This window comes from Anthonomus grandis, chromosome 8 (assembly GCF_022605725.1).
Source record: "Anthonomus grandis grandis chromosome 8, icAntGran1.3, whole genome shotgun sequence".
NCBI classification, from domain to species: Eukaryota; Metazoa; Arthropoda; class Insecta; order Coleoptera; family Curculionidae; genus Anthonomus; species Anthonomus grandis.
In genome coordinates this window covers 14696639-14717723 of record NC_065553.1, presented here as the reverse complement: position 1 = coordinate 14717723, position 21085 = coordinate 14696639, and the positions used below count along the sequence as shown (strand labels likewise).

Here is a 21085-nt window from a genome sequence, read left to right as displayed (position 1 = left end):
TTACCCACATATCTGAGCCCTGCTGTGTTTTGTCTTTAAAAAAAAAGTCCTGTATTAACGCCACGATGATAAGCGTGAAAGAACCTTGTGTAAGATCCGTAGTATTAATTATTCTTCTGCAATGCTTCTCTTTTATTCTGCTTCACTTTGTACACAACATTATTTTGTTAGTTACAAATAAAGCGACCTTTTTTTACTTTGACTTTTTTCTCTTTTTTTTTGGAAGATGAAGAATATAATAATATACTGCCCAATTGTATACTTGGTTAAATGCTATATAACCAGCTCTTTTTGTTAGGAATGTGTTCTGGAATTGGAACAATTGGCTTAATTGGATAAATGGGACAAGTACAAGGCGAAAAAACGCAAGAAAAAATTATATGATAAAGTTTTCTAATTTTTTTAAAGGACTGCTATTCTAGTACATTCAATGCTCTAAGCATATAAATATACAGTTCTGGCAACCCTGTAAACGGTAATCTGTCACCTAAATGTCAGTGTCGACACAAAAAAATTCACCCCTCACGTTTTTTAGGTTATAATTTTCCACTTTGTTTCTTAGGTTATGTGGTATGTTATGTTAATATCCTAGAAAAACTAAAAAGTCGGATAAAAAAACATTATTAGGGATTCGCCAAAACTGCCAAAATGTTTCGAAGAATAAACGTTTTAATCGACCCAATTAAATCCCTACATTCGCAAGGGGGAATTCTATTAAAATCTGAGGTTAGTTCATAATCCACATTAACCCCATAACATTTTATTTTAAAAACCCAAAAATAAACTCACTTTAGCCGAATATAATATCTTTCAGGTGCGCCTATTGTCCACACATACACAAAAACTTTTAAACTCTGCAAGTGCAGAAACCACAAATGCAACAAGTGCAAAAAATACTGTGAGTAAAGCCATGCGAGCTTACCTACAGCGGGCTCAAGAGCACGATGAATTCATGAAGGCCCAAAGGCATGAATTCGAAATAGGAAAGAGGCATTTGGCTAATATGATGGGAGAAAATCCTGAGACATTTACACAAGAGGATATTGATGTAAGGATCTGATTAGTGAATTACTTATAGGTTTAATAAGAAGCATAGGGTAAATCAACTTTAATAATCTTTTAATTGGAACACTGATTTAAGTTAAACTTTGAATATCTTTTGAAAACTATTATATTTTTTCAAACCCAATATTTATCCACTAATTCTCAAACCAGGGTCTGTTATAGACTAATAACAGAAGATTCAAATTCAAAAAATGCTTTATTGTATAAAGAGTGTATTACACCCTCATTTACAAAGCTGGAAAAATAAAATACATAAACTAAAATTGTCAAAATGATAAAACCAATACAAATACAAAAACAGACAAATAAATAAATAAAATTGATTGACAAAGACAAGCAAATATTAACACTGATAATGATAAATTAATAAAACATATTTGTTAGCAATAAAATAGTCAATACAATACACACATGCCATAGACAAAAAAACAAGTATTTCATCAGTCATTTTTAGTCCTCATAAAATTCATCCAATATTTCACAGAATTTCTTTTCCAGAAAAATCAAAATTATTTAATAAAAATATTTCTAATAAACAAGTAAGCTGGTTTAATGATGACTTAAAAAATATGCATAATAGACTTCAATTTTTGATAAATTTAAATAAAAGGGATCCCAATAGTGCTATGCCTAACAGAATCTAAAAAAAAATACAGAAAATCTATTAGATCTGCAAAAATCAAAGCAAATCTGAGTTTATAAAAAAAATCTAGTAACCCTCAATAAGCTATGTGAAAGCTTATCAATAAAAAAACAAAAAATGATACCTTTAACACAAATTCAAACTTGATGCAAATAGTTTCAATAACCACTTTTGTTACACCATTGAAAATGTGATAAATAAACTTAAAAATTCTCAATGGACATTTACAGACTACCTACATTCTAACTCATGAAAAACATCTTTAAAGTTTCATTCTCTTAGCTTTAGTGACATTTCAGAGATAAAAAATAGCAGAAGAGGGAAGTGGCTGTGTTGCTCGAAGGACAATACAAATCAATCAAACCAGATGTATTCAGAGCAATTTTTATTTTAAAAGCTTACCAGAGCGCTTTTGGCATATGAGCTGGCATCAGTGCTAATTGTCAGTTAAGGTCAGAAGTTTACCATAGTGGGAACACATTCGATATTGATTGATTTGTATAAAAAATAGCAGCAGCAAAGATCCAGGTGGTATTAACGCGAGGATCATTAAAGCAATAAAAAATATAATAGTTCAACCTCATAGTGTATTAACAAACCAATCTAGAGCTTGCAACTAAAGTTTTTAAAACTGCAAATGTGGTACCTCTATTGAAGAATAAAGGCTCAATTGATGACTGCAACAATTATCGTCCCATATCTCTGTTGCCAATATTGTCCAAAGGTTATGAATATATTTAGAAAAATCTAATTAATAACCACTTTGAGTCCAACAAACTATTTGCTATAAATCAATTTGGATTCCGCAAAAACATGTCCACAACTTTAGCCATTGACCAGTTTACTAGTAATATCTTGGAAGGTTTTGAGAAATATCTGGAACTCTTGCATCATTTTTAAATCTCACAAAGGCATTTGATTGCATCCTGTATACTATCTTTCTACAATTTTCAAATGACGCCATCCAGCTCCTTGAATCTTATTTCACTGATCATGATCAGTATATTCATTTCAACTGATACAATTCCAAAAAACAGTCTCTGAAGTTTGGGGTATCACAAGGATTGGTGTTAGGCTCTAAATTGTTTTTCATTTTTATAAATAACCTAACTTACTCTCAGGTCAAGAAGTCAACACCATATTATTTGCTGATGACACTACTTTTTATATGAGCTATCACTCCTCAGAAGTTGATAATCTTAATTACAAAACTTGAGAACAAAATCTATTTCAATAGTTTTTAGCAAATCGTTTATCTTTAAACAATTCAAAATAGCAAAGTATTAACTTCACTCTTACGAAAAAAACAATGAAAATCGACATGGTTCCTTGCCTGAATGTGGAATGTAAGCTAAATTTTTAGGCGTTCATTTGGATGCAGGATTAATCTGGAAAAAAAAACTCTCAAAGAAGCTGTCTCGAGAACTGTTCTTATTCAGACATATGGTCTAAATGACTTCAAGAGATACACTTCTAATGGCATATTATAGCAACTGCCATTTTATTTTAACTTATGCTATTCTTGCCTGGGGTCATTATTGTCATATCAAGGAGGCAAAGTCAAAGTCAATACATTTAGGCAACAAAGAAAATGCATCTGTATAAACTCTGGTCTTGGCTATAGAGAGGACTGTCTTTATAAGTCTTAACATTTTAACCTTACATTAAAGCTCTTAAATTTAATCAGTTCAAAGAACAGATCAAGAGTTATCTTGTGCCTGGTGCCTTCTTTTTGAGGTTTGGATAGTCAATTATACTTAAATAAATTTAATATTATACTCTTAGCAAAAAGAAGAGAAATTCTTTCCATAAAATTCTTATATAACCATATTCATAACAAGATTGACTAGATTAAATTTTCGGGTATCAAGAATAAATTCTAGGCATTTTAGATTATTTTATGTAAATCCCGCTAGGACTAATATTTTGTTTAAATCCCCTATTAATATAATTTATCAGAATTATATTAATAATAATTTACATGAACGGTTCAATATTTTTGTTGACAGTTTAAGGTCCATTATAGAAAGTATAAAGTAAATAGGTGATGCAGAGTCTTTCTAGTATATAGATAGTCTGTTTAAGTACATAGAATGTTAAGCATCTTGATTTTCTATTTTTATGCATATTTTGGTATTTTCTTTTTTCTTTCCTGCTTTGCATGTGCTGAAGTACAAACTTTAACGTATTTTTTTTTTCTTTTTTTTTAATTTGTGGAGTACCTCGGATTATGTTTTTTTGTAGTTTTCAAATTTTATTTTAAATATTCGTCAATATCGCATAATTTTATTTGTGTCATTTAATACATTTAATTGAATTTGACTTGTATAAGTATTGAATTTGTATATATTATACCTATAACTTATTTATCTATATATGTATTATATAACAAAAATTAATGTAAGGACATATTATATGATGAATGATAATGATGAAGAAAGCTTTATTGTGTCAACAAATAACATTGTTATAAAACAAAAGCACAAATTTTTACAAAAAATACAAGATTAAAAAAAATATATCATAAAATATTAAAACGTTAAGTCAAAGCTCAAAATTATCCTCTAAATACTCTCACAATCTGTAGTAAGCCTTCTTCAGCACCAAGCTCTTCAATTCCCCTGCAAATTTATGCTTGCCTTTAATTTTTTGAATTGAAGAAGGAAGATGATTAAAAAATTTTAAACTGGAATAAATTAAGGAATTCTTTGTTAATTAAATTAAATATTATTCTGTGGTGCTTGGATAAAAGACAATATAACTAATAAATAACTAGAAGTATTGGTTAAAATTAACCATTTAATTTACTAAAGTTACACTACATATCCATGTGACCTTTTAAATTATTTGACTGGGACTAGATATTAAGTGTAGCAAAATTATTCAGATTAAATGTCATAACTTGTCAATAAGTCAGACATTTAATCTCACCCTCTCACTTTCAAATATGCCAATGTAGTTTATTGGGATACCTAAAATTAGTATTACTATGAAATGTTGAAACTTTTTCCTTAATATCCTTATTTGCATGGTCTTACGCAAAGACTTTAACATCAAAACCTTATTCTACAAAATAGATGCTATGATTTTAACATAATTTTTTTTTATGCAGAATGCTATTGAGTATCTTTTTCCAAGTGGACTTTATGAAAAGAAAGCTAGACCTATGATGAAACCTCCAGAAGAAGTGTTCCCCCAAAGAAAAGCTGCTGAGTTTGATGAAACTGGTAGGCCTTACCATTACCTCTTCTACACAAGCAGACCTAATTTTTATGGAACTTTACATGTAAATAATCAAAGGGTTTAGCAGACTATTTTTACTTATTCATTATTTTTTAGGAGGCAGTTCAGCACATAATTGACTTAAATAAATTTGAAGATAATATGCTAAAAAAAAATTTACTACCAGATCCTAATTTAGCTCTGTAAGCTTTTTCCTACAAGAAATATAATTTTTGTAATTTTTATGAAATTTTTAGTCAATTATCTGGTTCAAGATGGGTAACAAAAGAACAATTAGAGAAAAAACTAGTAGAAACCTTAACAGACAAGGAGTATGCTAGTTTCATAAATGTTATGGAGCGGTTAGCAAGTCTTCCATATTCCTACAAGGCAAAGGATTTAATTTTGAGTCATAGAGAAGATCTTATGAGCCATACAGAGACTTATGAGGCAATTAAAGCTCAGATTGGTGAGGATGGAAGGCAGTTTGTCACAGTTTATGGTAAGTTATAGCAATAAATTTGCTTAAAAGTATTATATAGCTATAGAGGATTGATTTGTAGAATGTCGTAGGAAAAGAGCTATAGGAAATGTAACTCTTCGAGTTCCTGGCACAGGTAAAATAAGTATTAATGGAAAAGATATTAATTATTTTGAAGGAGTACAAGAAAAGGAACAGGTAACTGCCTATGTAGAATTATATAAAAAAATTAAATTTTATTAAATTGCACTGTGACCTGAGATTTTCCTTCCATGCTGATTTAATAGTTTTGATTTAATAATTACTTAGTAGTGATTATTTATGAAAACCAATTTTTTTAAGTCCAGATTTTTAATGACTTCATACCTACCAGAATGTGTATTTCAATAAAACCGATTAACAATTGTTGACGTCGTATTGTTATTGCATAATGCATATTAAAATTTATTAGGGCAGTTAATTTTAATTACCATTTAAATTCCAGTAGTTTTTGCTGAGCTGGTTTTATATTATTGATTCCTGATAAAAATATTATTGTAATGTTATGCATTATATTCCATTTATCATTTATTTGATTAAAGTTAATATGAAATTGCAGGGACATTTTGTAAATCAAGATGTTGAGAAATCTAGCACTCCTGGATGTCTTGATCTATTTTCAATAACTATCATAGTAATTATTGGATTGGGCTCCAAATAAAAAAAAACACTTTATTCACGTTTCAATGTTTATCATCCTCAGGACACTAAATTTCTCTTTCCATTGTTATAGCATTTCTTAAAAATATATTTGTAATCGTAAATAAAATTAATAACATTTCTATAGGTGTAGCACAATGCTCAATTTTAACACTAGCACTGCTTAAAACTGAGGGAATGAAAAGAGTGGTGTTAAAGAAGTATGCATACTCTATTCTTAACGAAGATAAGACAATAACACAAGTTCTTTTCACTTTCAAAAGCTGTGGTATTCTTACATTAGTATCCATGTATTCAGTGTGTCAAAAGTTGGTGAGGCATAGATTCTGAACTCGAAAACTTGTGAGATACAAAAACGGTTAATTGGAAAAGCTTTTAGTCAATTGTATTTGCAAACAAATACCGCAATATTTCTGAAAATATCCTGTAATTTCTTCAATGCATATGATATGGTGATTTAGATATTAAATTAAATACGATCTTTTGGAATTTCAGTTATTTACTGTGAGATTTGTAATAAAATTTAGTTTTTGTGGTTTTGACCACAATTTAAATATTGTATTAAATGTGATATTATATAGTTACATCCAAATGCACGATTCAGGAGAAATTTCCATTCCTAGTTATAAATCTACTCCGCATGAGAAATCGCCACATTATGCCAGTATCATCAAGATATACAACAACCTACCAATTAGTTTTAATCTATCAAAAATATAACCAAATTTAGTAGGTGCCCAAATTTAAAGCATGCTGATAAATAATGCTTTCTACTGCCCAAATAATTATATTTTGTTTTTTTTATACTTGAAGTTTTATAATGTTAAAATCTTGTATTTTAATGGGATCTCATATATATACATACATAAGCGTGTCAGTTTTATTAAAAATAATAATTAGCCAGAACCCTAATGTGTATTTTGTCCTGTTTTTTATTTTTTTCAAATGTATATTAAAGTAGTGTATACATGTTTTACAATACTTTTTTTCATATAAAGAATTTTAATATTTATCAGTCCAATATGATTTGATATCAATATTTCTTGCATAGTAGTTTTCCTACGGTACTCATTACAATTTTAAATCTAACTTATATCCAGTTTGCATATTTAAATTTTTTTAAATCTTGTATCTAACGGTACCCAAGAGATATTCATTCACCTTTCATTAAACCGTAAACCCGCCTCATAAAAGCTAATAACGCGAATACGTCTTTTATTTATTTACCAAAAGGCCCCACTCCACCGCCATTGAACAGTCGCAGCGAACGTCTTTTAAGAAGAGTAATTTTTCAATTAGTTTTCGCAACTATATTCGCATTAGCTCGTTTTCTAAATCCGTTGTTATACATGGCCTTATGCAGCATTTTTTTTTGATATGTGTCTCTTTTTTTTCGGGTAACTTGTTAGCGGAAATTGTACACCTTTGGAATTTGATAAACGGTTCGGGCTGTAAATCAAACGGGTTTTCCGGTTCGCACGGTCGGATACAATAAACAATCATTTTTTATTCGAGACGATTTCGCATTTAAATCAAGCTCTAGTGGTTTTCGCCATAAAAAATCAACGAGCCTGTGTTTGTGTATGTTTAGAGCGTTTAGTGCTCCGTTGCTTATAAGTATGACGCTTGTTGTGCCTATATTTCCAGTACTACCGAGTTTCGGTTAATGGTAAGTATTTTTTTAACGTAAAAAATAATTTCCCGGCTATTTTTAACACGCTTTATAGGACACGCACTGTAAAAAAGGAGACTATAAATGCTTAAGTAGCTATCCTATTGAGATCGTTAAAGAAATATAAACCGTTTTAGAGTGTCAATCGATGCAGTTAAGAGCAGCATACTGACCGCCTGACCTAATGCATTTGAATTTGAAGGCAGACTTCTTAATTCAAGTGCATTTAGGGTAAAGATTATTTCACTTTTGAGTTCAAAATGATTATATTTAGACCTGAATCTCATCTTTATGCTTGCTTTGAAGTTTAATTTAAGAGTTTTAATCGCACTTAATGCAAATTAGTGTTTTTAAATTGGCGTGTGTGGTTAATCGTGCAAGACCGTTAACACCATAAAACTTATATTTTACATTATGTTTCAGGATACATAATATCGTGTTTGCTATAGAAAACCACGAAATTTATTTCAAAAGAGCCATCGTAATTTGTATTACCTAATTTAGAATTTTTTTTTTTGTCCATAGATCCTAAACAAAGAAACCACCTCTAAAATTACCAAAAAAGAATTCAACTTTGAAAGTACAATAAAACAAATAAAAACATAAAACTTTCTGTTTTAAAAACGTCAACGCTTCTTGCGGTGAGACATCACTAAAAATTGCTTTAAAAGGTTACATGTCATGTATGTGTATTCATGGTCTTACATACATTTATATCTCCTCAAGATCTGAATTAATTTCAAAGTGTATAATCCTGAAATCAGAAAAATATCCTATAATCAGAGTGTATATCTAAGTAAATATACTCTCTGAAAAATGTATAATCCTGAAGTGGTTAAGGTATGTTCTCTTACAAAATAACACATATAAACATAGACCTACATATATTTTTTCCTGTTAAATTTTCACACGCTTGACTCCAGTCAAATTACCCCAAATCAACAATCCATGCGACAAAGCAAAATTGACAATCTCATAACATATTTTTATTTTTTTTAAATTTATTTAGTTCCTTCTCTGAAGTAGGATTAAATTCAATGAAGCAAACTTAGCACAATAGTTTTCAATATCAGGATTTCAGTCCTTTAATGTTTTTCGTCGGTTTTCAATCCCTTAGTCTTATCAACAATCTCATTTTGTGCAACCCTGTATAGAACTTAATAAGTAAATATTTTGATTAGATACTATAAATCTTTATACAATGAAATACAAAATAAAATTACAGTACATAGCCGTAGTACAAATAGAAAAAAGTCAAAACTTAAAAGAATATGTATGACGTTCAATAAAATTATTAAGTAATTACAGGATTAATGTTTCGGATAGAATGCAGCCAAAAAAGGGAAATATTAATAATACAAGGACATATTTTTTAAATTCAAGTGGGTGCTGACAATTCTGAACACCAGTTTCAGACCAAAATTTCTTTTACTTTAAATCTTTCAATTTCAGTTGACAAATTACCTAAATCCAATTAATTTGGTTTTCAAAAATTATCTTAAGAGCTAGGGTGTGTATAAAACGTACGAATTATTTATTACACTTTCTCGTCAGAGATTTCAACACCTCCAATTGAAGGTGGAAAATTGAAAATTAAATTCCGGGGAACTATTGAAGACCATGTGACTCAAATTGAAGCCTACACACGTTCAGTGTCATAAAATTTAAACAATGCGTATTTTAAACTTGCAAATAGGTAAGTTGTACATGTAAGAAATAAATCTAAAAGCGGTGATTTTAAATACAAATTTTATTTTCGTAATTTGCAAAATTATGGTGGTCGCGATGAAAAAGCAAATTCGAGAATTCTATAAAGATTCTCGATGGTTCGTTGCGTTGCTCACTCGGTGCCACTTCGAACCACTCTGAACTTTTCTTCGTGGGATCCAAGCTTACTCGTTGTTAGCACCATTGCGCCAAGAACCCTTAGTGTCCCCATAAATCTCAAATTATTGGTGCGTTCCTACGGTGTTCCATTATTCGTTGTTTATAGTATCAGATTATGTTGTCTGGGTCCCAGGATAAGGTGTTGTGGTTTGCCTTAATTCTGACGTACACCTAACAAATATAAAATCAACCTTGAGCTAAAATAGACCGATTCTTGGGTATTAGAAAGCTGGTCAGTTATTTCTTTAGCCACATAGTTTGAATTTTCACATAAAATTTGCATTCTAAATATTAAGGTAAAATGAAAATCCCCCACTCCACTTATAACATGATTCAGTTTCTTTAAATTTCCGACGTGTTTCAGACACAGTGGTGTCCATCATCAGGGGATAAAAAATTTAACCGAATAGTCAGTTCTTATTATTATCCATACGAGGAAAATAATTTTATTTGTGTTATTAAAATAATTTACTTTTATTATATTAGTGGTATATGCTTAACAGGTGTTAAAAAATATAGGTCCTGATAAATTTATTAATTTATAAACAGTAACATGAGGCTTATGCTAAAGATACATTAAAAATTTCTCTAATCACAAATTCCTAGAAAATATACTTAAGACATTCCTTAATCCAAGCCAACCTTGAAAGCCCGATTGAGATAACCATACGCAATTGTTTTAATGTGATTCTCTAATTGCTACCCACACACAATAATAACCCGCTCTTGCATATCTTTCTGATTTTGACGTAAATAAACTATGCCTTTGTATACAAATAATTTTTTCTAATTGGATAAATTATATAGGGAGATTCCATTCCACTACAAAGAAAGAGAGATGTAAATACATTTATCAATCTTCGTTTTAACTTGCCTGACGTCTATATATTTACAAATTAAAATAATTATATATTTTTTAATTTGCAGTAATTAAATGCGGAAAACGATATTATAGAAGGTTTTTGATCAAAGTCGAGTCTTTTCCGAGGCGGGTGCAAAAAAAAACTGAATGTCCGGCCTCTCCTGTATAGTGACGTAATGCAACATTGAACATTCTTTTGTGCAAAAAAATTTAATGAGAAACGTTTAACTGGAACTGGTATATCGCGGTTTTCGATAGACCTTTTTGTCTGTGTTAATTGCGACACAGGTAATGATGGTTAAATGGTTCATTTGCCTAATGTATTTATCTCCTAAGCCAGTATCTTCAGTTTAAAGCATTAGGCAGCGCTTAAATTACTTTTACGTACCTAGTGATATCTGTAAAACCAGTGATTTTATTTAGAAGTTTTTTCGTATTCTGTTAAAACATCAAAGATTATTGTAATCAAAATCTTATCTATACAAATATTAGCATATTTTCAGGAAAGATTACCGTAATCCTAAAGAATAATAAAAAATTTAACACTTTGACGTTTACTAGTACATTTTGCAAATTGGTTGGTTAAAAATCAGGGAATTTAGTAGGGTTTTGATGCATCTGAACAGCGTTTTTAGTGGGAAGGGAAGCTAATTTTGTAAGTATTGCAGAAATATATTTTTAATGTTTTACATAGCTGATACTTTTCTGTTATATAAAGTTTTTTTTGTTTGTTAGGTTATACTTGTCCTTTTTTTTTCTCGGCTTCCATACTACTAGCCTCTCTCTCAATCATATTAAAGGCAGGGATAACTTCTTAAATTATAAACCGTTACTGGACTATAATTTTAGAACTAGACAGAGCTTAAGTATGATATCTTAACAGTCATTTTAACAGCTAAGTTAATCTAGTATAAAAATTATAAATGTTCTACAAGTTGTTTCTTATGTTGTGTTTGTTGAAGCTACAACACGTCTTTAAAACAACAAACAAGTCAGAATCTTTGCGTTTACAAAATATGTATTAATTTGCTTCACACTGTATCGAGATTTTATCTCTTACAAACTAACAACGTACATTATGTTTTTAATCTAAAAAGATAATTTTTACTGCTCTATTGCGAGTCAAAATATGATAAAACTTCTAAAGTTGTGGAAATAGTCGGTAAATTTGTTATATAAATAGAGATTTGATTATACAGACCCTGGGTGATTTTAAACTGAATAATATGTTTCTTGTAGATAAATGGTCTCTTCTTCAGATGAACGCGTTCAAACGATCAGAATGGATAACCTGGGCTTCCAGGACCATAACCACCATACCGAATCCAAAAGATTGGGGAGATCAGTTAGTGTTAATGCAGATGTGGAGAGCCATGCCCTTTATATGACTCCTAATAGTCATACTGTGCCTAAATGGACCGGCAGGTAGGCACCCAATAAATATGAGACTGCAATATACAAAACATTTTAAAATAATTATAGAAACAGCCACAGGGACCCAATGGTTATGCTAGAAGAGATGTACCCGTCTGACGAATACGATTATGAGTATATGGAGTGCGGTCCAAGTCCCCCAGCGGACCACATACATAACCCTTACTATGAAAGTATGGAAAAGGTTCCCACACACGATTTAAGTGTTCAAATTTGCCACGATACTATTAGGAATAATTTGATCGAGCATATGAAAGCTACCTCTGGGAAGCATCATTACTTTGAGGATATAGAGAGCAAAAAAATAGTGCAAGAAAATCTGGAAGAGTCTTTTAAAGGCGCCAACAAATTCGAGATCAGTATCTGTTTCTTGTGGGCAGCTTTTTTAAAAAGATGGGATCTACTTGACGGACTGCTAAAACTCGGAGCTCAATTAAAGTAAGAGAATAACATGGCAATTGTTTAATAATTATTTAGATATGCATACTTCTCCAGATATTACGAACCCAATCAAGGACTGAGCGCTTTGCATCTGACGGCCTTCAGTAGCTGTATACCGGGCACTCAGTATTTGATCGAGAAAAAAAGCGATGTTAATTCCATTTTTAAGTGGTACAGCCCTCTACATTGCGCCGCGTTTGGCGACAGTCCCGAAACAGCCATGATTTTGCTAACCAACGGGGCCAGGGTACAGGCACGTACCAACAGTCCCACATGCTGCAATGAGAGTGCTCTACATTGTGCTGTAAGAGCCAACGCTGTAGCTTGTGTCAGGCTGTTTACTGTCGAAGGTAAGACGTAATTAGGATCCTGAATTATAATATTTTACACTTTACAGTCACTTTATTATTTAAGTTGTCCATTATCACTATCCAAAAAACTAAAATTAAAACTATTTTCTACTATACTGTGAGTAGCGTACTTACTGTATGGTATTTACGCAGTCCCCAGGGTTTATTAAGTTTACCTTTTTGATGTACCACATCAAGTAAATCTGATACTTATTTGATATTGAATTTATAATTTGCCAAAATTATCAGTGACATAAAATTCAGTTTAATTTTATTGTGGACGAAAAAATTATACACGCTAGCGATAATGCCCAACATTATTAGAAAAAACAATATTTCCACGGAGCTATCCTATAATAATAAAAAGATCAGCACTCTACAGGATATAACTGATACCTTTGCTTAGCATTTTAATTCTGCCTTTCAAATGTCAAATTCCTCTACATTACATGGAACACATGATAATTTTCGTTCTTCTATTGTTATTGATGAACAGATTAAAGCTAGCATCAATAAACTCAATTTTCAGTGATAATATTCCCTCTTACATGTACAGGGTGTCTCTAAAAGGTCTGTCCTAAGAAAAATCCTAGGACATATTCCTGAGTTAAGAACTTACCTTAGTCCAAAGTTGCTTCGTTTCTTAGTTATAGGGTGTTAAATTTAAAAAAAAATAAAAATCGATTTTATTTAATTTTTTTAACATTTTGCGACATACCACTTTGAAAATTGGTACCTAGGAGTTTTTTTGGGTATAAGAAACTCGAAAATGAGCATCTTTCTACTGTGGCCAATAAAGGGCGCTCCATACTGCACAGTTGATGGTGTAAAATGGCCATAACTTTTTGCAACTGTGATTTTAATTTTTTTTTGTAAAGGAAAGAATTTCTCTATTTTGAATAAAAAAAGGTACTCTTGTTAGAACCCGCTAAAATTAACCGTTACCAAGATATTTCGTGGTTAAGTCTTTAATGCCGCACCGGAATTTAAACAAATAATAATTTTTTAAAGTTATTAGCTTTAATAATGAAATTCAGTCAGTAATTAGTGCCAAATAATTTTTTTAAAGTCTTGGATTTAACTTTCCTTTAACTTTGGACTCAAGTAAGTTGCTTTACATCGGCTTATTTTGAGCTCAGGAATATTTCCTAGGATTTTATACAGACCTTTTAGAGACACCCTGTAAAAAAGCTGCTCTCATTATCTCTATGTTTCCTTAGTTACAATTTTACAATTTTTATTCAATTCAATTAAAAATAACACATTTCCTGATCAATTGAAATTAATTATTACTCTAATCTTTAACTAAGGTATTAAAAAATCATTGAAAAACTATTATAGACTAATAAGTTTGCTTAACCCAGTTGTTAAAATATTTGAAAATATATTTGTACTTCTATACTTAATGTCTTCCACAACAATTTTGCTAAAGAACATTATGGGTTCTTATCTAATCTGTCAACAGTTACCAATCTGTGCACTCAAGAGACAGAGGCATTCTTATTAATAAACTAGGAGTTTGGCTTTTCTCTAAATGTTTGTGGTAATTATGGATCTGACTAATAGAAATTAGTGTGTCAATGTTCGGAGTAGTGTGTCAAAATTTGTCTCAACTGTTAATTAATTTTATAATTTTAAATAATTGAAATTAAACTAATAAAAAAAATACAAAAATATATTTAAAAATAAAGTTAAACAAAAGTTAAGCTCTGTGTTCTATTTTACGCTATCGATATTGGTCTAATGATCCCACTGGCGGGTTCCTGGCCTCGGTTTCGCAATACGCTGACTCTTTGCTAGATCAGCATAAGACGCGAGGGGACAACAGCGATATTTGATTTGTTACACTTGATTTGTCGAACCGCTCTTTATTTTGAAGTTGTTCTTTTTGGATTCTCTGAACGACTTCTTGACGTACTTTAGTTATATCAATTAGATCTTCAATAACTGGTTCCCTTCCACCATGCACTGAGACTCGAAACCCCATTAGTCCTTCACTCGGTCAGACTTCAAATGTCTTATTGACAGTACCATTAATACCCAACTGTAGTTTAAAAACATTCTCGTCCCACCGTTGGTCATTGTCCTTGCTTAACGCTGCTAAGGATTCCAATATGGTTCAATTGTACCTCTCCACCTGACCATTTCCCCTTGGCAGAGCCACAGCATTGAGATGGTGAGTCATACCAAACTTTTGTATGTAATCTTGAAACTTATGAGAGGTGAAAGCAGTACCTGCATCTGTAATCAAACGGTGTGGGGCGCCAAAAAGTTTTATAAAGTCGTTGAGACTCTTAATGACCAAATCAGTTTTAGTACTTTTGACAGGATATATTAAAACAAATTTTGTAAAAGCGTCAACGATAACGAGAAGATGAGTGATGAGAGATGCTGTATCTCAAGACCCTTTTCTTGGCCACTAGCATTATTAACACCTTGTATATCGTCTTCATGGGGTAAACGCAAAGGGGGTGTATAACTTTCACAACGTCGCTGTTCAGATAATTGTTTATGTGTACCGGAATATCGCGTCGCGGTGGACCGGCGCCGGCGTTCAGCGGAATGTTTTGGCATTTTTAAAGGCACAATGGGTGATTCCACTTCTGATGTTAATTAATTTTATAATTTTAAATAATTGAAATTAAACTAATAAAAAAATACAAAAATATATTTAAAAATAAAGTTAAACAAAAGTTAAGCTCTGTGTTCTATTTTACGCTATCGATATTGGTCTAATGATCCCACTGGCGGGTTCCTGGCCTCGGTTTCGCAATACGCTGACTCTTTGCTAGATCAGCATAAGACGCGAGGGGACAAAAGCGATAAAGATGACGTCATTGCTAACACAACAGAAAATAATGTAGAACTCTGTTGTTTGTAAACGACTTGCCTAAGTGAATTACATATTTTAAAAGTATCGTTTTCGCAGATGATTTCAAGCTATTTAGGTATATTTAAAGACATAAGTCATCGTCTTCAGTTAGATTTAAATGCTGCCTCTATGGTTTTAGAATAATAAAATGGTCCTAATTATAAATAAGTGTCGAACAATTACTTTTACATGTAAAATTAATTGTTTTGTATATGATTGTCAATAACCAACCGCTTGTTAGAAAGAATGAATGTAGAGATCTTGGGATACAACAGCAGTCAAGCAGTCCACTAATAAAGTTTACAAACTTCTAGGTTTTAAAATAAGAAGCACTAAATACTTTAAAAACTTAAAATCGATTATATGTCTCTATAATGCATTGTTTAGGCCCCATAGTACACATTTTATCTATTATATTGGTATGGATATTATATGGATCTATTATATAATAAAAAGTACAAAAAAAAATTCTTTCATAGTTCAAATGAAATTTTTAGTTCTCAAGGTCAATTTGAGAATAAGAAATCCAAAGCTCTTCTTGTGTTAACCTCAAGCTGTGCTCCTATAAATAGAATGCTTCATGACTGTAACAATGCGATTTATGTGCAAGTAGATTTGTTGATTTAGATTTATTAGCAAGTAGTCTCAGAGGTATAAAAAAACTCAATTCTGTTGATTTGATTTATGTTTAGTGTGGTTGTTTTGATTAGATTATTTATTGTGTATTATTTTTCTTTTTTCTTAGTATTTATGTGTAGGCTAACTATCTTGTAATTTACTTATTTAATTGCCCAACTTAAATAGTATTAATTCAGTAAGCACTTATACATTTAATTACTATTCTGCTGTTTGTATGATTGATAGAAAAATAAATTATTATATCAGGAGCTTATATATTTTGCTTGAATGCAATTTTAAAACAAGAAATAGCAATTTATTAAAACTTCTCTAAAAATTTTCTTTCCGGTAGCCCTGGCGTAGTTCTTAAAGTATATGATTTTCAAACAAAATGTCTCGGGTTCAAATCCGCTAATATTATATACCTTTTTATTTTTTTCTAAATGTTAGCTGGGTCATAAACGAAATTTCATTTTTAATGGATCTTTGATATGACCGCTACCGCATCTAATTTCTTCCTCCACAATTAAACTAAAGTAAATTTTACGTCGCTGATTAGTTTTCACCCTTGTTAAAGAAATATCTGTTTTTCTATTCAGGTGCTGACGTTGGCGAGGTAGAATTCTCAGGTATGTCCCCAATACACTTAGCGGCAGAGCTAGGACACGCGCAATGCCTAAAAATCATGCTAGAAACGAAAGGGGTAAACGTAAACGCCCGCACTAAAGAAAAAGATCAGACTCCGCTACATTTGGCGGCTGAAGGGGGCAACGCGGAATGCATTGACGTTCTGCTTAATAAAGGAGCCGATGCCAATGTAAAAAATTACAGACTGCAGACGCCTTTGTATTTGGCAGCCAGAGCGCAATCTTACGAGAGTGTCGAGCTGCTTTTGGAAAAAGGAAAAGCAGACCCGAACGTCCCTGATTGTGATAAAAGAATTTCTTTGCACGCGGCTGTTGGAAAAACCGCTAGGTCTAATGATATAATTGAATTGCTTGTCTGGTAAGAACCAGTTTTATTGTTGTGTTTGTATTATTTTTTTATTTCACCTTTTTCAGCCATAAAGCGGACGTAAATGCGAAAGATCAATTCGGTTACACCCCATTGCACATGGCTGCCTTAAACGAACTCTCCCATTGTGTGGAAATGTTGCTTTATCATGGCGCAGACGTCACAGCAAAATCGAAATACGGCAACACGGCTCTGGGTATTATAATCAGGAAAACTCCGGCTTCTTTGGCGATGGTGCGTCAAAAGCTTGACCAAGCTATAACGTTACACAGACACCCGGAGTCATCTAACAGAGAGGTCGAACTGAAGCTGGACTTCAGAAGCATTTTGCAACATTGCCATCCAAGGGAAATCAGTTTTCTTAATACGTTCGTAGATGAAGGGCAGAAAGAGATTTTACTGCATCCCTTATGTTCAGCCTTTCTTTACCTAAAGTGGGAGAAAATCCGAAAGTATTACATCGCTCGTATGCTCTTCTGCTTCATTTTTGTACTCAGTTTGTCCCTTTATGTTTTAACTGCCCTGGCACATAACTGTTATAATCATGGTAAAAATATGAACGACACCCAGCCACAAAACGTCATCGAATTGTGCGAAAAAAAATCTATGATGGGACATATGTTAAGGAACAATCCGTTTGTGATTGAGATGCAATGGTTTGCTTTGGTGGGTATTACTTGTTGTGAGATCTTGCGGAAAGTATATGGAATCGCCGGGTATCCGAGTGTGCGGCAATATTTGTCACATCCGGAAAACATCATAGAATGGGCCGTAATTATTAGCGTTTTTGTCATCTCCTTCGTGTATACGGGCCGAACTTATACGTGGCAAAACCACGTCGGTGCATTCGCGGTTCTTTTTGGCTGGACCAATTTAATGCTTATGGTAGGTCAATTGCCGGTCTTTGGACCTTATGTAGCGATGTACACCAGGGTGCAAAAAGAGTTCGCCAAGTTGCTATTAGCTTATTCCTGCCTGCTGATTGGATTCACGATAAGTTTCTGTGTTATTTTCCCGGATTCTTCTAGTTTCGCAAATCCATTTATTGGTCTTATTACGGTGTTGGTGATGATGACCGGAGAGTTAAGTCTCGAGTTGGTGGCGGACGACAATCCCGAAGATCCGCCCTTTCTGCTTGAAATCAGCGCCCAAGTCACTTACGTGCTTTTTCTTTTATTTGTCACCGTTATTTTAATGAATCTTCTTGTGGGCATAGCGGTTCATGATATACAAGGTCTACAGAAAACCGCTGGACTTTCGAAACTCGTAAGGCAAACCAAGTTGATCTCCTACATAGAGCTCGCGCTTTTTAACGGTTATCTTCCGCGTTACTTGTTAAATTTGTTACATTGGACGGCATTGGTTTCGCCCAAAGCCTATCGGGTTGTTTTGAACGTGAAACCTTTGAATCCCGGCGAAAAACGGCTGCCCAAAGATATTCTTGAGGCCGCATACGAAATCGCAAAGAAAGGAACGGTTTATGGGTCGAGCAACAAACAAGATAGTAAAATGAACAATAATAACGTGATGGAAGATTTAAGTGGCATGTATGACTTTGCCAATAATGGTCAGTCTAGTAATACGTCGCATCTTAAAAGCGATAGGAATGTTGATATTGAGGAAGCTCTATTGGCAGTTGTCAAGGAGCTTAGAGATTTAAAAAGTATTCTGAACAAACGGATAGGAGAGCAAAATAGTGTAAAAAATAAGAAAAATTCTGTTAGGCATAATCACAGTTAAAGAGCGGTTGATTTTCTCCAAATTTGGATAAAATATTAAATAAAGTTTTGTGAATGATGCACAGCAATTATATAGTGATGTTAGCTACTTTATCCATCAGCGCATCTTCTCTATTGTTTTTGCATTCTGATTAAATCGTTGTTTTTCAATATTAACTCAACTTATTTTAACTTCTGAATAAGAACATTGAAAGATTTGCTTACACCTCTTTAACTTTAGGCAATCACGAAATTTATTAACATTCCTGTACTTATAAATCAAAATGCAAATCGCGTTTCTAGTTTCGTTCCATTTATTTTTCACATGAATTTTAACTTATATCAAGAATATCGAGAAGTGCCTTAAGAAAGCAAAGTGCAACCTATTTAATTTTTTTTAGAACGCACTGCTTGAATTATAATAATGTGCCTGAACATTAAATAACATTACCTATAACGCCTTTAACAATCTATACGCCATTTTTTAATATGTGATATTAGTCATTTAGAGGTTGTGAACTTCCAAAATACATGTAACCCTATTTTATACCATTTAAAAGCAAGTTTTAATGTAGTCTGTTTTACTTAAGTATACCTACCATGGATTAATGCAATCAATAAAAAAATATTTCTGTAGGTGTGTTTGTTTATTTATCTTTTAATGGCGTCACAGTGCAATCTTAAATAATTGGTTCTTCGTTTGGGGCAAGTTTTCAATTATTTTTAGATTTTTTTCCCATTAATTTTTACAAATATGCAAGGAAAAGTGGACATTGAGGCTGAGGTGGCAGGAGGTGGTCCTTCAGGCCAAGCTGGGGCTATCAGATGGGGTATCTCCTGGGGTCTTAGAAGTTTTATCGATCAGGAAGTTATGGAGAAAATGAGACTAGGTATGTTTTTTTTCTTGCTTAATTCGGAAAAATTATCTGACAACATGTCTGAGTAAATTAAAGTGTCATATGTGTACCAAATTAATCTTTTTAAAAAAGACTAATGTTTTTAGCTGGGTTGCTATCTTACGACGTAAGGAGGCGTGAAAGGAAGAAGCCAGGTCAAGAGGGAGCCAGAAAGAAATTTACTTGGAAGAAACGTTAATTTATTGTCAAAATACAGTTATTTCAGTAAACTTGATTTTTTCAAATGATGCTTTAAGTTCTTCTTTTCTATTCGAGTCGAAAAAATTTCACACGATAACAGTCATACCCATTGCAATCACGCTTTAAACACATCATTAAAAGAACAAAATATCGCAATATGATACAATTAGTCCTGATGTAAAAATGTGCTTACCAGTGTTATGTATCCAGTTACAGTTCTTATACCTATCCAATTTGCATTCCAAAAGTCCCAAGTTCAAATGCGCTCAATGTTTTTATTTTTTTGACAATATTGGTCGAGTCTATTCATATATTGAGAGGAAAAAGCGTATTTAACCTATAAATTTGGCATTTGTAACAATAATAGAGCAATTTGGAGTGGAAAAAATAAATATTTCAAAAATATCCAGCTTCAGTTATTAGGCCTAAAAACGATTTTATAATTTTTGGAGACATGTATAATTGTTTTCAATCTATAGTATAAAAAGCGAGGCGGCATTTGGATCTAATAATTTAAATATTATTATTGTGCTTTGTTGTCCTGTGATTATTATATTTTAAATTGTTGTCTGGATAAAAGCTATTTTCCAGAAAAGTGAAAAGAGGCTAATATTATTCCCTTGCCTAAAATTACAAATTTAAAAGGAGCGGAATTCTTGATTATTTGAATAACAACAATCTCCAGAATATCAGTATCAGGGTTTCGTAAGGGCCATAGTTAACAGACCATATATTTAAGGTTTTGGATAAAGAGCAGGCAACCGTTTTAATTCTCTTTAACAAAGCATTTGATATGGTGAAACATGAGATACTCTTGACTTTATATAGGATTTTCTGAGTCGGCTTTAACATATTTTCTTTTAAATCACAAACAAAGAGTTCTGTTAAGTAGCAAAATATCTGAGCACTGGAGGCACTTTTCAAATGTTATCCATGGCGTACTAAAAGATAGCATTTTAGGTCCATTGCTATTTACAAATTGCATTAGCGAACAAATTAAATAAGCAAAT

The 21085-nt window shown here is 32.1% G+C and overlaps 2 protein-coding genes across 2 annotated transcripts; both read left to right on the top strand.

The window, feature by feature from the left end:
• The first annotated feature begins 519 nt into the window (after positions 1 to 519).
• Positions 520 to 20122, top strand: LOC126739225 (28S ribosomal protein S9, mitochondrial). The gene is made up of 8 exons (XM_050444800.1): positions 520 to 726; positions 815 to 1048; positions 4821 to 4994; positions 5048 to 5133; positions 5188 to 5432; positions 5494 to 5609; positions 19706 to 19868; positions 19982 to 20122. The coding sequence occupies exons 1-8, from the start codon at positions 649 to 651 to the stop codon at positions 20071 to 20073; spliced, it is 1188 nt and encodes a 395-aa protein (XP_050300757.1). The 5' UTR covers positions 520 to 648; the 3' UTR covers positions 20074 to 20122.
• On the top strand, positions 7158 to 19614 carry LOC126739223 (transient receptor potential channel pyrexia). Its single transcript, XM_050444799.1, has 6 exons — positions 7158 to 7779; positions 11771 to 11956; positions 12014 to 12403; positions 12443 to 12756; positions 16846 to 17251; positions 17308 to 19614. Exons 2-6 carry the CDS (start codon positions 11775 to 11777, stop codon positions 18998 to 19000), a joined length of 2985 nt encoding a protein of 994 aa, XP_050300756.1. The 5' UTR covers positions 7158 to 7779; positions 11771 to 11774; the 3' UTR covers positions 19001 to 19614.
• Positions 20123 to 21085: the final 963 nt, after the last annotated feature.

Bases quoted from the DNA above. Each gene is read 5' to 3' on its own strand.
- LOC126739225 (XM_050444800.1), top strand. From the start codon at position 649: ATGTTTCGAAGAATAAACGTTTTAATCGACCCAATTAAATCCCTACAT. The intron at 5,433-5,493 runs GTAAGTTATAGC...ATTGATTTGTAG, and splicing joins GCAGTTTGTCACAGTTTATG to AATGTCGTAGGAAAAGAGCT. The intron at 5,610-19,705 runs GTAACTGCCTAT...AATTATTTTTAG, and splicing joins GAGTACAAGAAAAGGAACAG to ATTTTTTTCCCATTAATTTT.
- LOC126739223 (XM_050444799.1), top strand. From the start codon at position 11,775: ATGGTCTCTTCTTCAGATGAACGCGTTCAAACGATCAGAATGGATAAC. The intron at 11,957-12,013 runs GTAGGCACCCAA...AAATAATTATAG, and splicing joins GTGCCTAAATGGACCGGCAG to AAACAGCCACAGGGACCCAA. The intron at 12,757-16,845 runs GTAAGACGTAAT...TTTTCTATTCAG, and splicing joins CAGGCTGTTTACTGTCGAAG to GTGCTGACGTTGGCGAGGTA.